This window comes from Lissotriton helveticus (assembly GCF_964261635.1).
Source record: "Lissotriton helveticus chromosome 1_1 unlocalized genomic scaffold, aLisHel1.1 SUPER_1_unloc_72, whole genome shotgun sequence".
Classification (NCBI taxonomy): domain Eukaryota; kingdom Metazoa; phylum Chordata; class Amphibia; order Caudata; family Salamandridae; genus Lissotriton; species Lissotriton helveticus.
This window is the reverse complement of record NW_027611717.1, coordinates 82,329-97,486: the sequence shown is the minus strand read 5'-3', so window position 1 is coordinate 97,486 and position 15,158 is coordinate 82,329. Positions and strand designations below refer to the sequence as shown.

Below are 15,158 nucleotides of genomic sequence, written 5' to 3'. Positions count from 1 at the left end.
GCCCGTGAGTGCCCTCCCCGCGGATCGTGCGTACAGAACCCTATCGTAGGCCCAATAATAACGACGAATGTCAGGAAGCGCGATTCCACCATCATACCACGGGAGCGTCATCTTCGCGAGAGCAATACGGGGACGACCGCCCCATGGCAATTGCCTCTGTAGACTTTTGACCTCCCGAAAGTAGCTAGCAGGCACAGTGTCGAAAGTGTTCTGCAACGCATATAAGAACCGGGGCAGCGACATCATCTTGAACAATGCCGCCCGTCCTAGAGGGGAGAGAGGGAGCCTACGCCAGGCGGCTACGTCAGACCTGAGGCGCTGAAGCGGAGGCAACAAATTACGCTCATAACGGAGTGCGGGTTCCAAGGTGATAAAGATCCCGAAATACTTGAGTCCCTCCCGCACCACCTGTATAGGACATCCACGAGGCAAGAGGGGAGCGTCGCCCGAGAGAACATAGATACAAGACTTAGACCAGTTAATGACAAGACCGGAATTTTTACGGAAAGAGTTCAGGACGTCAAACAGGACTACCAACGACTTCCGAGGGGACGTGAGATACAACAGGATATCGTCCGCGTACAAAGACACACGGTCTTCAAAGTCTGAAGTCCATCGAATGCCCTTCAAAGACGGCTCCCACCTCAGCCAGGCCGCTAGGGGTTCTAAGGCGAGAGCAAAAAGAAGCGGGGATAAGGGGCAACCCTGGCGCATCCCTCTGCCAAGGGTAAATGGAGCGGAAACTCGGCCGTTTACTACCACTTGAGCTAAAGGATCAGTGTAAAGCAACTTCACCCAGCTAATAAATACCAGGCCGAAACCGAACTTCGCGAGGGTCGCCCAAAGATATGGCCATTCCAGCGTATCAAACGCCATTGTGGCGTCCAAAGAAGCCAAAATGGCCAGCTCACGTAACGTCGCCGCCCTTGCGAGGGCGCCGTGCAGGCGCCGGAGGTTCAGTGCCGTGTTGCGATGTGGTATAAAACCGGATTGGTCGGGGTGAACCAAGTCGCCGATGACGGTTATTAAGCAAGTAGCAAGCAATTTGGCCAGGATCTTAGGCTCGGCATTTAAGAGAGATATGGGTCTATATGAGGTGCAGCGGTCGCGCGGCCTCCCCTCCTTGTGTATTACAACAATAGAAGCCAGTCGTTGATCAGGAGGGAGGGAACCCGTTTCCAACGACTCCAAAAACATCGACCTAAGATAAGGGGCTATCACATCTGGGCGAAGCTTGTAGAGCTCAATGGGGAGTCCATTCGGGCCCGTGGCCTTCCCCGACCGAACCGCACGGATGGCATTCACCACCTCCTCGATAGTAGGCGTGGCATCGAAGAGTTCCCTTTCAGGGTCCGACAAACAAGGCAACGCGATATCCCGCAAAAGTAGCCGGGAATCCTGCTCAGGTCTATCTGACACTGGGGAATAGACATCTCGGAAATACTCCGCAAAACACTCCACAATCTCAACAGGGCCAGTTATTCTCGCTCCATTCGCACTCTCAAGCACCGGAACCACACGACTAGCACACTCCTTCTTATCCAACCACGCGAGCAATTTCCCGGCTTTGTCACCCACATCATACAGACGTCCCTGCTGCTCTCTACTCATTACTTTCGCAGCATCAGTAACCAGTGCTCTATAATCGAGTTGCTTAAGACTAAGGAGGTGCAGCTTATCTTGGGTAACCCCCAAATCGAACTCCCCTTCCAAATCAGTTATTTCATTTTCAATTCGAACAACCGCCTCCTGTTTACGTTTCTTAACATTGCTAACTAAGGAAAGGGCCTGGCCCCGAATGACAGTCTTGTACACTTCCCACAGTTGGACAGAGGAGGACACAGAGCCCACATTCTCCGCAAAGTAATGATCTAGCGCTTTAATCAGTTCCGCCCGCACCCTAGGGTCCCGGAGGTACCAGGGATTAATCGGAGCCACCCGACACTCCGTTCCCAGCTTCGTGTCCATGACCAACCATAAGGGGGAGTGATCCGATATGCCCCATGCTAGATGTTTAATCTCCCTAATAGAGGAGGCTTGCGAAGAGGGCACCAGCACATAGTCTAGTCTGGAGAGACTACCGTGGGCACCGGAATGGAACGTGTATTGCAACTGCCCCGGGTGGAGCAGTCTCCAACAATCGACCAGTCCCAGAGTGTCCAAGAAGCCACCCAGCCAGGATTGAGACTTCGCAATTTCCCTGGGAGGGTAGCGATCACACATCCCGGACACCACTGAATTAAAATCTCCACCTACCACCTGCTGACCCTCCGGAACTCCCAGGATCACTTTCCCCAAATCGGCGAAAGTAGTAGTCTGCAAACCAGGCGGAACATAGACAGAGAGGAGGGTGATGACCCTCCCCTCCCAGCGCCCGACAATGGCGGCGTACCGCCCTCTATCATCGAGGATAATATCGTCAACCTGAAGAGGGAGGAAGTTCCTGACTAGAATACCAAACCCCGAGAGCCAGAGGTGAATCCGGAGTGCGCTAAGAGACGATAACCACGCCTGTTCATAGCATGGCATGTATTGCCTATTAAGTGCATCTCCTGTATCAACACCACATCAGGGGATAAACGACGTAACAGTTGTAATACCACCCCTCGTTTTATCCTATCTCCCAACCCATTGACGTTCCAACACAATAGCCTCAATCCCCTACCCCCATCCCAGAAACCAATCCCACCCCCATCCCACAACAGATGCGACACAGAGCTACAGTAGATCATCAGTACATTGCCTTGAGGGAAACAAAAGAACAGTAACTTCGCCCCGTCTACCCCCCAACAGATCCACAACATCACACCCCCCACCCTGCACCCCTGCGTGAGACTAAAAAGCCACCCCAACTTGCAGTATGCCTGTCGCCCTAACACACAACTAATCTACGAAAAGAACCCTAGAGGAGGAAAGACCCAACCAACCCCTGCCCATACCCCGAAGGACAGTACATTAGCAAACAAATTTGCATAGCATCAAACCGCTGCCAAAAGTCAATATGTTGATCCAGGAGCCGATCTCACCCCCTATTCCTGCTCCACCGGGCCGCCCTCTGCCCCTCCTGAATACTCAGAGTGTTGTTGTCACATGGGCAGTGTGTCAAGCCAGTCTCCTGCAGCCTCAGGATGGTTAAAGAAGAATGTCCGGTCTTCGTACACCACACGTAGCCGGGCCGGGAAGAGCATAGCATACTTCATGTCCCTGTCTCTTAGTCTCTTTTTCACCCCTTGGAACCCCAGTCGCTGTTTCTGTACCTGCTGGGTGAAGTCCGGGTAAAAACTCACTGCAGTGTTTTCAAAGGCAGTGGGACCACTCTGGCGCGACGCTTGCAGGATCGCGTCTCTGTCCCAAAAGTTGAAAATCCTAGCAATATTGGGTCGCGGGGTGGCCCCCTGCTTGGGCATTCCTCCCGGTATCCTATGAGCCCGTTCCACAGCGAAGAACTTACTGAGACCCTTGGGGGCAAGGTGGTTCACAACAAGGTCCTCCACAAGCAGGTCAACCGAAGAGGCATCCGTTTTTTCAGGGACACCGACCACACGAATGTTGTTCCGTCTTGCACGGCTTTCAAAATCTTCCAGGCCTCGGGAGAAAAAATCGTGCGAGGATCGCAGGTTATTGACCTCCGCCTGTAGATCAGAGACGTCGGTGGTGAGACTGGAGGTCTTTAAATCGAGAGATTTGACCTTTTCATTGGTCTTAGCTAGATCTGCCCTGATCAGAGTGACATCAATAGCAACTGTGTCCAGTTTGTGGGCCAGGGCTTCGTACTGTTGACCCAGCGAGGCCTTCATGCCAGCAATGGCGCCCATGACATCACTCAGCGTCAGGTCCTCACCCGTCAAGGAATCATCTCCAACGTTGCCCGGGGGTTTATTCGGTCCCCCCGGAGAGCCCTTGGAAAGAGTGTATCTGTCCATAACGTTTGACTGTACGGAGCTCCCACGGAGAGCCGGCTTGGTCTTGCGCTTCCCACCCTCGGGCTTGGTGGCCATCTTGGGTTCAGCGCCCCGGAGGGGAGCCTTGGACCTGGTGAAAATGGCTACACTCGATGCGACCAAAACGGGTCCTCAGGATAAAGTGGGCACTTCACACCACACGATAAACAAAAGTGGCCAGCGCAGAACTCGAGTTGAAGCAGGAGAGCAGAATGTGACCAGTGCGGGTCAGGGCAAACCAGAGTCGGAGAGGTCTCAAAGCCAAAAACAAAACTGAAAGTGAATGGCAGAGCGAGAAGACTCGGGCAAGCCGTTGTTGTTCGATTACTGCCCGGCTGGCAGAGAAATCGAGCCCGGGTCAGCACCAAGGAGCAGGCCAGAAAAGTTCAGGAGCCCGTAACTTCGGCTTCCAAGATCCAAATCGAAATCTGAAAACAGCTAGTAGGTCAGCCAGGTTGTGCCAGTAACGACTCGTCGTCGTGGACAGGATAAGATGCAGGATAAACGGCGGAGGCGGCGAAGGTCCGGGAGCCCTGTGCTCACGCGACCATTCTGGTTGCGCGCGAAGCTACTCCGAGTGTTTTACTCTTGCTGCTCTACTCCACTTCCTGTCCCAGATCGATGGGCAGCGCTCTAGTTGTTCCTGACTGGCCCAGCTATTTAATCTGAATGCCGGGTCGGACGCGCAGTGAACGCACGCAGCAGGCGCGCCAAAGGCACGCCTGTCTGTGTCCGTCTGTGCCAAGTTTACGCCTTGTGCCAGGGACGTTGTCCTTTTTATTGTGGACCCTGGTAAGCCCCTTGTTTACCCGAGAGGACAGCTCTTGGAGCTTCAAGGATAGAAGGATAGAAGGATGTGCACTGCAGGTCGATGAACTGTGAGCATTGGGCTATATGAGTGTGTTAGCTGTAAGACAGTTATTCCATTGAGGGTAGCTAAAAACCCAAGGGGAAATGTGTGCCCTTACCCATGAAGCAGTCTTTTTCTGGGTATCTCCTGATCTCTGATTAAACATAGAGCAGAATTGTGAGAAGTTGGCCTGGTAGGGGATGTTTCCAATTCTGGAACCACCTACTACCTGACCAAACAATCCCCTTATGGTGTCTGGTTGTAAGTCAACCTTATTAGACAAGCTATCCTAGGGGTAGCATGGACTAAGCAGCCTAAAGGCTTAACTTAAGAGGTCGTGTTAAGCGAGCTGTTTTACCACATACAATCCTGTAATACCAAATGAAAGGACACCACACAAGTATATATTATAAAAATATATGTGTTTATTACTAAAAACAATCCCCAGTATTCTTTATGAATAAAGGGGCACAAGCGTTAAATCAAAAAGCACTGTTTAAACATACAAGTTGCACAATTATGGATGAGGGCGGGTGGCCACTCAAACCATATACTAAACAAGTGGTATAAGAAAGGCCACTCGAGCAGTGGTTAGGCCTAGGGCCTAGGGAATCGCTGGGAGCAGTCAGGACAAGCAATGCTGAAGTCGGGAATGGCCCTCGGGATTCGGGAGATGTGCGGAAAGCGCACGCATGCACCAATGTTAACCAATGGTGCGTAAAAGTCAAAGAGTTAAAGTTTAAGGACACTTCCGCTGAACCTAGAGGAACAAAACTTAACACACAGACCCTAGAGGTGTGCACCAGTGTGGGAACACCGGCGGAGCAAAGTTACCTCACCCACAGGAAGTGGGTGCACAGGGTCGAAGTGGCGTCGGGTTTTGACACGCAGGCTCTTGGTGCTTGAAGCTGAAAGGGCTGCAGGCAGGGTGAAGACGAAGTGTCCGGTGGAGTCCAAGGGTGGACTCAAGTTGTAGGGTACCTGAAAGCAGAGGGGACAGAGTCTGGGTCACTCAGCAGTGACCAGGGTGGAACCAGGACGGAACCAGGCAATGTCGGGCGCAATCAGGTGGTCGTCGAGGAGCTTCTCTCCGCTGTCACGTGGGCTCTGGGGCATCTGCGACGTCCAGGAGCAGGTCACGATCTGTCCCACGCAGGCTCTCACCGTCGGTGCAGTCGGCTTCAAGTTTGGAGCAAACAAGCCTTGGTAAGAGCAATCCACGCAGGATCGGAAGATTGCTTCTCACTCGGACCAGGAAGGTCAGAGTCGGGGATCCTTTTCAGGGGAGCAGGTGTGGATCTGGAGCAACCAGAATCACAAGTCTTTTTAGGTAGTTCGTCGGCACAGGGACCACAAGCCAGCTGGCAAGTGACCGGGCCAACGCGTTGAGCCAAATCGTGCCAAAGGGCCCCACGCAGCACTCGTCGAGTGTGGAGGGCTGAACTTCGGCTCAGGAGTAGCTCAGGGTGGGGGCTTCTCAAACCCTGGTGTACAGCTTCGAGGGTCACTCGTGGGCTGCACGGTCAGCGTCTCGTGGTCACTTCAAGATGGCGTGCCCCACGCTTCCGGTCGCCTCCACGGGTCTCAGCTTTGCAGGGACTGTGGATCGGGCTGTTAGAAGCTGGGCAGGCTTGATCTCGTCGATCTCAGTCGCTCGAGTTCCGGCGGGAACTGCAACTAAGTAGACGTCGAGGGCTGGATGGTGCCTGCTGCTGCAGGGTGGTCACTCCTTGACCACAAGGGAGATTCTTCGGGCTTCCACGTTGAGATGGAGGGCGAAGGGTCCAGAATATCGTTTCAAATGTTTCTTCCAGGAAATCTGATGTGCATTGGCACTGCTCCCACTCTTATTCGAATCTGGTGGGCGTGATTACCTGCTAGGTCCCCTCCTATGGGTGGGACCCAGGAAGTGGGTGGATACACCCCCTTCCTTTGATCCAGGCCGCCCTGGCACGAGGGCTGGAGTGCCCCAGAACCGGTTTGGCCGGATTATGCAAGGGGCAGCCTTGTGCGCCCCAGGCAGTGTCTGGTTTCTTTCAAACCTCCCTGCTACAATACACTATCTCCTGTCTGGAGGGCGGTGACACCCTCCTGTGACAGGAAACCCTTTGTCCAGGACCCCCTTGACTGAGTTTCGGTCAGCTCCAGGGGTCCAGACATTTGTCTGTGGCAGAGGCATCCATTTTGTGGATCTTAAGGCCTTTGGAGAAATCAACCGCATTAAAGTGAAGTAACATGTCTTACCCCTCTAGAGGGGTGGAATGCCATCCCCGTCGACAGAACTGGCGAGGGGATGGTATTCCAAAGCGTATGACACCTTACACGACATGTTTTGATAAAGCCAAACCAAAGTTGCTAAATAACCGCGAGGATTATAAGGCACTTAATAGTATATGGTATGGCATTATCCTGAAACAGCTTAGGGATTTGTTCCCGACGGCTGCAGACAGGCTCAGCTCATGCTAGAGCTCCATCTCACATAAAAACCATGCACCCAGCCTCCAGGATTGGTGAGGCCTGTCTATAGGAGTGGCTCACAGGTTTACATGTGTCCAGATATAGGTTTAGACATAGGTATACTATATCTAAGCAAGGGGTGTGTACACCACCTTACCCCAGCTGAGTGATCAGCCAGTTGTGTCAATTTAAGAACCAGCCAGGGGTGGCAAAAGATATGCTGCAGCCCCTGGTAGGCCTTAGTGGCTCCTGTGCCCTGTGCACCTATAGTGCATTCTACAGGGGCTGACAAGGAGTCCATTTCCAATTGGTATGTGCCTATAGCACATGTGTCATTAATTTAGTGAGAGAACAGCAGGCTGGGGGTCTGATCAGCAGGCCCACAGCCTCAGTAGTCGAAAACCAGTGAAGCAAAAAGCAAAAATTTGGGGTGACCATAGGATAGCAGACCCTACTCTCCTACAAGAATTTAATGATTTTGTCTCCTCCCGTAGGCCTGATTGGGTATTTATTCCTGAAACCTGGGCTAGAGATTGCTCAGAGCCTGACCTGGTGGAGGCCATCCCCTCAGGGTCTGCTCTGTCCAGACTTGATAGGGGGGTTTTGGAGTCCTTTAAAAAGACACCTTCTCGTGCTTCACTGAGGCCCTCACTACTCCCTCAGATCCTTGTCAGGCCCTATATTTCTCCTTGAAGATCCTACCCACTGATAGTTTTGTGGGAGTGGTCAGCTACCGGCCTCCCGGACCCAGAGGAATGTTTAATCAGGACTTCAGCAATCGGATTGAGCCTTATTTGGCGAGATCCACTGTCACTCTTTTGGGTGATTTTAACTTCCATTTGGAGAAAACTCTGTGCAGGTTTTCCTGGAAACTATGGACTCCTGTGGCCTTCTTCAGCTGGTGAGGAGCCCCTCTCACATGACGGACACATTCTGGACAGGATCTTCTCTAACGATCCGAGGATGGAGATGAATGATCCCATCCCACTCTCTTGGTATCATCATTACGCCATTCCATTTTTTCTGAGAATTGCAGAATCGCACCCAGATCCCAATTTTAAGAACAGGGTGGAGATAAAGAGAAACAGTAGCCGCATAAATAAGGAGGGTCTTCTAATTAATTATTGCTGTCTCCCCCACCTGGTTGTTAACTCAATCTATGATGATTTTTCCAACAGGCTCTTGGCGGCTCTGGAGCATTATGTGGCCAGAAAACGCCCTTCAGCGCCCTGGTTCACTGAAATGTTGAGAAACCTTAGGCAGGTATGCCGACAGCAGGAAAAAATATGGCGCAGTGAACTTATCCCAGCCGAAAGGGACATGCATAAACTCAGATTGAAGGAATATAGGCTAGCTATTAAAGAGGAAAAGGTTATCTACTATTCCAAGATGACGGAATCTATCAAATCCCAGAGGGAACTCTTCACTGTGATTAATTCCCTCCTAGCCCCCTCGGCCTCTGCCAACACCGAGGTGTCCCAGGAGCTCTGTGATAAAAGGGCATGCTTTTATACTGACAAAATCAAGGACATATATTCCTCCCTGGAGATATCCAATGTCGTAGGATCAAAGGCCGATCGTCCTTCGGATTCTCTGGTAGCTCCTCCAAAGGATTGCCGCTTGAGCATCTTTCCCCTATACTTCAAGAAGACACGGAGCGGATGGTAAGGGGAGTTAGATCTGGCCCCCCTATGGAGCCCTGTCCCCTGAAGATCCTGAAACTAGGAATGGAGGCTATTGTTCCTACTTTGACCGTAGTTCTTAATGCAATTATTACTTCTGGCCAGTATCCCACTGCCTGGAAAACGGCCGTGGTTAAACCTCTCTTAAAAAAGCCCTCTCTGGATCCGGCGGAACTATAGAACTACAGTTCAATTTCCTGTTGCCCGTCCCAGCTAAAATCATGGCGAAACACCTGAACCTCCATCTTAGCATCTATCTGGAGGATCATCAGTTGCTCGATGGCTCGCAACATGGGTTCAGAAGCGAGCACAGTACCGAGACGGTGTTAACCGTTATTTTTAACAACATTCGACAACAGCTCGACGCAGGTCACACCACCTTACTGACCCTTCTGGATCTAACGGCAGCCTTCGATACTATCTCTCCCCTTAGATTGGCTGGGAGGCTCCGGGAAATAGGGATTGAGTGCTCCGCCCTTAATTTGCTCACATCTTTCCTTACGGAACAGGCTCAAAGAGTTACGATGGGTCACTTCCTTTCTGCTCCTAAACGGCTGTTCTGTGGAGTTCCCTAGGGATCCTCATTGAGTCCCACCCCTTTTATCCTTTATGTAGCCCCGCTTGCCAGGGTTGTAAGATCTTCTGACCTAGAAGTGTTATCCTATGCTGATGACACTCAAATCATGATTACCATCACTGAGAGTGTTGAAGCATCAGTAGCAAATTTTAAAAACTGCATGCAGGCCGTAGCTGCATGGATGGTAGAGAACTATCCAAGACTCAATGGGGATAAAACTGAGATTTAAATTTTCGGAGACAATCAGGAGATTTGGTCCAGGGCCTGGTGGCCAGATACGCTTGGATCTTGCCCTCGCCCTGGCCTCAGTGCCAAAAATCTAGGCATCATAGTTGAAACCTCCCTCTCCTTGGGCCCCTAAATAAATAGAAGTCTCCACCTGCTTCGGAATGATAAAAACTCTCAGAAAGATATGTCAATTTCTCTCCCCCTCCGTGCTGAAACAGGCAGTGGTGGCCCTTGTGTTGTCCAGATTGGATTACTGCAATTCCCTTTATGTAGGGATCAATAAGGGTCTCCTACACCGACTCCAACTTGTGCAGAATGCTGCTGCCAGGCTGGTGATGGGCCTTCCTGAATTCCACTCTGTTGCGGCTACCATCAAGAGCCTTCCTTGGCTTCCTTTGAGTCAGAGAATTGAGTTTAAAGCCCTGTGTTTGGTGCACAAGGCGTTTTACAATATGGGGTCAGAAGGCATTAAAAAACTGTTTCGGAGATATGTCCCTGGTAAGCAGTTAGGATCTTCCAGCAATAATTTGGTGACTGTGCCTAGATTCAGGAAATCTAGATGGTGGGAGGGCCTTTTCGCTGGCTGTGGACAATTTGTTGAACTCCCTTCCTCTTTCAATTTCGATTCTGGAAACTCATTCCGTAAGGCCTTGAAGACCTGGCGCTTTACAAATACGAATCTGTAAACCCTGTATCTATGGACACCCCTGGTCATGATCCCGATCCGCAGCGCTTTGATGCCCCTGGGCTAAGTTCGATCCTTCTGTCTGTTCTATCGGCATCTTTCATCTCTGGATCTGACTTTCATCTCTTTACGTCCTCCCATCCTGCCCTTTTCTGTCTTGTCTACTACAAGCAAAAGACACAGTACATGTGTGTGGACACACATGCACACAGGGCTTGCTTTAGAGTGGTGCGACCGGTGGAGCCACACCTGGTGCTGACCTTGGGGCACTGTGTTTAGAAGTAACTTATATGTTTACAAGCATCTGCCGCAGAGTTTCCTGTGTTGGACCCCTGTGGTGAAAGTGGAAGATAGCCTTTTTTCTCTTTCCTTTGTTTTGTGTTTTTCTTTTCTTGACCCTTTTTGGTTTCCTTTACTGTTGTGCCGTTAAATAAAATGTCCCTACCTAGATCACTGGAAAAAGGATTAGATTAACAGTCTAGGTGGGCAGGGGACTAAATAACATCTAATAATTCATAGAAAGAATTACAAATATCTCACTATGACCCCAGCCGTTGCCACAGAACTTGCAAATTGATAGTGGTGGCTGCTTCTGAGAATCTGTGTTTCTTTCTCAAATATTCACTTCTTTTGCTCTCACATCCTTGATTTCCAGTGATTCCAATGTCTCTGTTTCACCACTATCAGAAATGCAACTCAAACTGATTTCCAAACTTGTTTTTGTTAATCCTTTCTTTGTGCAAATTATAAGGTTACAAATATTTTTTCTTTGTGTTCATTTACAATTTTTGACTCAATTTCTACAGGTGACAGAAGCATGAACAGAAAAAAGAAGGTATAAATTTAGTGAAACACAATGAAAAGGATTATTTCAAGGAAAGTTAAAACATTCTCGAGCTCTTGAGAAGAAACACATTCTATGTGCCAGGAATGTTGAGGATGTTGGAGCGGAAGAAACTGGTGAATGTGAAAGTTGTCAAATCCCTAAAGTAAAAGGACCATAAATGTTTACCAAGCTTCAGTAACCGAGATTAAGGAGAACAATTTCCACAACTGATACCCACACAGTGCACTTGAGAAAACTCAGAGGATGTAAATTCTGTTTGATGGTTTATGAGAAATGCTTTGGAGACCGAACCCCTCCCCAACAGATCAGTTTCCGTAGACGTGTTGTGATGTGACAGAACCGCCAAAAAGCCTAATATCCTCGGTTTACAAGTGCAAGCTTTTGTCCCGTCTCCTGGAGATAAGAGGAAATAAAAGATTGTTTAAAAGAAAGTCATTGTAAATACGCTTTCTCAGATGTCATTACAGCAAAGAGGCTGGATTATCATTTCCAATATAGGAAGATTTTCCTCCACAAACTCTGTCTCTTGGGTTGATCCGAGTGGTTTCAAAGTGTCCTGTACCTCCAAAGTGGATCATGTACCTGTCTTAGCCATTGAGCAAAAAAGCATGTACTGGCACAGAAAGATGAAAAGGGGCCAGTGTTACGCTATTGATAATTCATAAACCACCCTGGCATGGCCTAATCATCTGTCATTACTTGTATGAACAAACATACCTTACAGGCAAACACTAAAGCCCAAATACCTTATCAGTGCTTTTAAAACTTCTAAATCAAATGTGATGAACTAGGATCACTAAATGAGACTAATTAAACAAGAGAAACTTCACCCGGGCATAACTTGGAGAAAATGAATCCACGTGAGGCATCTTAATCAATACAAGGGGCTCCTCAGTGAAAGTTAATAAGACAAGTTAGATCGGTGACTTTAAAGGTAGGAAAATGATCTCCAGGTAAAAACTATCATTAGTTAAATAGATATGTTAAGAAGAGCATCTGAAATGTATTTTAGAAGTTAATGCTGAGTTGTAACATAAACAAGTACACAATCAGAAATCAGATTCAGTCTAAAGATGGCATGTATCCAGGAACAAACCCAACTTGGAGAAACAAACAACTCGAATAAGAGCAATGAATGTGAGAATAGCTTTAGTCACCAATCCCACCTCACTAAACATGAGAAAAATAGCACTGGACGAAAACCCTATCAGTGTCCAGAATGCAGGAAAGGCTTCAATCACAAATCCAATCTCACTTCACATGAAATAACCCACTCTGGGCTTAAACCGTATCAGTGTTCTGAATGCCAGAAAAGCTTCAGACTGAAAAACACTCTCACTCGCCATGAGAGAACTCACACTGGGCAAAAACCCTATCAGTGTCCCGAATGCCAGAAAGGCTTCAATCACAAATTCAACCTTATAGTACATGAAAGAACCCACACTGGGCTTAAACCGTATCAGTGCTCTGAATGCTGTAAAAGCTTCAGTAGCAAATCCTATCTCACTTTACATGAAAGAACCCACACTGGACAAAAACCTTATCAGTGCTCTGAATGTTGTAAAAGCTTCAGTCAGAAATCCAGCCTTACTAAACATGAAAGAACCCACACTGGACAAAAACCATATCAGTGCTCCATGTGCCAAAGAAGCTTCAGTTTTAGTAGCAGTCTGATTCAACATCAGGTAACTCACACTGGACAAAAACCTTATCAGTGCTCTGAATGCTTTAAAAGCTTTAGTAACAAATCCAATCTCACTTTACATGAAAGAACCCACACTGGACAAAAACCTTATCAGTGCTCTGAATGCTGTAAAAGCTTCAGTCAGAAATCCAGCCTTACTGTACATAAAATGACTCACACTGGGTATAAACTGTATCAGTGCTCTGAATGCTGTAAAACCTTCAGTAGTAAATCAGCTCTCTCTCAACACGAGAGAGCTCATACTGGACAAAAAAAGTATCAGTGCTCTGAATGCTGGAAAAGCTTCAGTCAGAAAGACACCCTTACTAAACATGAAACGACGCACACTGGGCATAAACCGTATCAGTGCTCTGAATGCCAAAAAGGTTTCTATCAAAAATCCGGTTTAAATCTACATCAGAACATCCATACTGGGCTTAAACCGTATCAGTGCTCTGAATGCCAGAAAAGCTTCAGACTGAAAAAGACTCTCACTCACCATGAGAGAACTCACACGGGGCACAAACCTTATCAGTGCTCTGAATGCTCGAAAAGCTTCAGTCAGAAATCCAACCTTACTGTGCATCAAAGGACCCACACTGGGCATAAACCGTATCAGTGCTCTGAATGCACAAAAACATTCTATAAGAGATTGAGTTTAATTGAACATGAGAGAACCCACACTGGGCTCAAACCCTATCAGTGCTCTGAATGCCACAAAAGCTTCAGATTGAAAATAAATCTCACTAGACATGAAAGAACCCACACTGGACAAAAACCGTATCAGTGCTCTGAATGCCGGAAAGAATTCAGTTGGAAATCCAACCTTACTGTGCATGAAAGAACCCACACTGGGTATAAACCGTATCAGTGCTCTGAATGCCAGAAAAGCTTCAGTTATAAAATAACACTCACTAGACATGAGAGAACTCACACTGGGGATAAACCTTATTAGCTCTCTGAATGCTGGAAAAGTTTCAGCCGGAAATCTGGTCTCACTCAACCTGTGACCACTTACCTGGAAGAAACCTCGTCATTTTTCTAAATGCCAGAGAAGCGTCTGCTGGAGATTCAGTTTCATTCAGCAAGAGAGAAGCGACAACGTGAAAGAAAATGATCTGTGCTCTCAATGTGACAAAAACCTCAGTTGTAAATGTAACATTTCTACGTAAGAGAGACAATGTGGGGAGAATAAAAGGTGCTCACTGTCAACCCCGAGGAGGAGCTTTCAGCATCGCTAAACATTTACATGACGCAGCCCCAAAGACATCACTCCATTGATTGTCCAACAAACTGTACTGAGAAAAGCACACAGCGAGGGATGGAAATGCTTGAATTAACCTCATTCCTTTGTTACTATTTGTGGCCTCATTCCATTCAGCGTGTTTTGCTCCCTGAGTGTTAATAAGCCATGGCTCCAACCCACAAAGTCCATTAAATCCTGAACTTTGAGGCCACGCTGTTATATTCAGGAATGCCTGTAACCTCAAATTGTTTCCAGCCTTAGTGAGCCTCACCAGGGGGCTGCAGCAGGAGTTTGTTTATTGTTTAGTTTCCGTCTTTTCATTTTTGTATACTATATATTTTCATATATGGTGTTTTATTTATGTGTGTTGTGTGTTGTGGTGTTATATATTTATTCATTGGAGGAAGTTTTTGTTCTTTAACCTTTAGGCTGCAGCAGGAGTCCCTGTGCCGTAGGTCTCTATGGGACCAACATCTGTTCATGTCTGTACCATGTAGGGCTGATCATTGAGAAAAACTAAAGGTGATGGATGAACTGGTAGTTAATCTCGGCAACATCCCGCCACATCATTCTCTAGTCTTTGTGTAACTACAGACAAGGTCAGCCATATGCAAACCATTCTTGGCCCCATCCTAAATAGTCCTAATTACTTCTGTTCCAAGAGGACACAGCCTCGTATTACAAAGATCCACATGAGTGGCCTCTTTCCATCTTCTTTTTGTTTCAAATGGAACCTGCAATCCCCTTAACCATGCCTCAGGCCTGCCACGTTCCATGCTTCGGCTCTTTTCTCATCTTCAACCTTGAACCATCTCCATAACTTGGAAGCTCCGAAGACTTCGCAGCTGTTGTAACTGCTTGAAATGTCAAACATTTTGATGGCCGTGGATTCAGGTTCACTTTGATGACCCAACTCTACTCTGTGGGAATTTTGCACTTCAAGCCACTTTTGTGCAGCTCG

The 15,158-nt window shown here is 48.2% G+C and overlaps 1 protein-coding gene across 1 annotated transcript in view; it reads left to right on the top strand.

The window, feature by feature from the left end:
- Positions 1–14,132, top strand: part of LOC144806444 (uncharacterized) — a 273,935-nt gene extending 259,803 nt beyond the window's left edge. The window contains 2 exon segments of the mRNA XM_078672808.1: positions 10,592–10,602; positions 12,457–14,132. Of these exon segments, the coding sequence (XP_078528934.1) occupies positions 10,592–10,602; positions 12,457–13,996 (1,551 nt within the window). The 3' untranslated portion in view covers positions 13,997–14,132.
- Positions 14,133–15,158: the final 1,026 nt, after the last annotated feature.